At 40.6% G+C, this 535-nt stretch overlaps 1 protein-coding gene across 1 annotated transcript in view; it reads left to right on the forward strand.

The window, feature by feature from the left end:
• LOC107712961 (TM2 domain-containing protein 3-like) overlaps positions 1 to 535 on the forward strand; it is an 11,753-nt gene that overhangs the window by 1,522 nt on the left and 9,696 nt on the right. The window contains exon 2 of the mRNA XM_016518361.1: positions 55 to 150. Within this exon, the coding sequence (XP_016373847.1) occupies positions 55 to 150 (96 nt within the window). The remainder of the gene's footprint in view (positions 1 to 54; positions 151 to 535) is intronic.

Here is a 535-nt window from a genome sequence, read left to right on the forward strand (position 1 = left end):
TGTGTGTGTGTGTGTCTGTGTGTGTGTGTGTGTGTGTGTGTGTGTGTGTCTCAGCGTATCTGAGCTCTCCTCACGTGGGTCAGGAGCCGGTGTACACAGCGCAGCAGAGCCCGGTGATGAGCAGCTCGGTGGCCCTGACCGCTTCCTCCGGTGAGTGACCCTCCACATGTAAATGTCTTGTATTAGCAACACCTCACAGTTTGAAAAAACTACAACTTCCTACAGATCTCACACACACACAAAGCTATTCATAAATCAAGATACAGTGCCTTGTGAAAGTATTCATACCCCTTCATTTTTTTTTCATGTTTTATTATGTTGCTGCCTTATGTTTAACTGGTTTAAATTACTTTTTTTCTCCCACATCAATCTACACTCCATACACCAAACTGACAAAGCAAAAACAGAATTGTCACAACTTTGTACATTTATTAAAAATAAAAAAAACTGAAATAAGTACATTGCATAACTAAATATTTAGCTGAAGCACCTTTACAGCCTCAAGTCTTTTTTGTTTGATGCGACAAGCTTTGCT

Source organism: Sinocyclocheilus rhinocerous, unplaced genomic scaffold, assembly GCF_001515625.1.
Source record: "Sinocyclocheilus rhinocerous isolate Xijiao unplaced genomic scaffold, SAMN03320098_v1.1 scaffold1093, whole genome shotgun sequence".
Lineage (NCBI taxonomy): Eukaryota > Metazoa > Chordata > Actinopteri > Cypriniformes > Cyprinidae > Sinocyclocheilus > Sinocyclocheilus rhinocerous.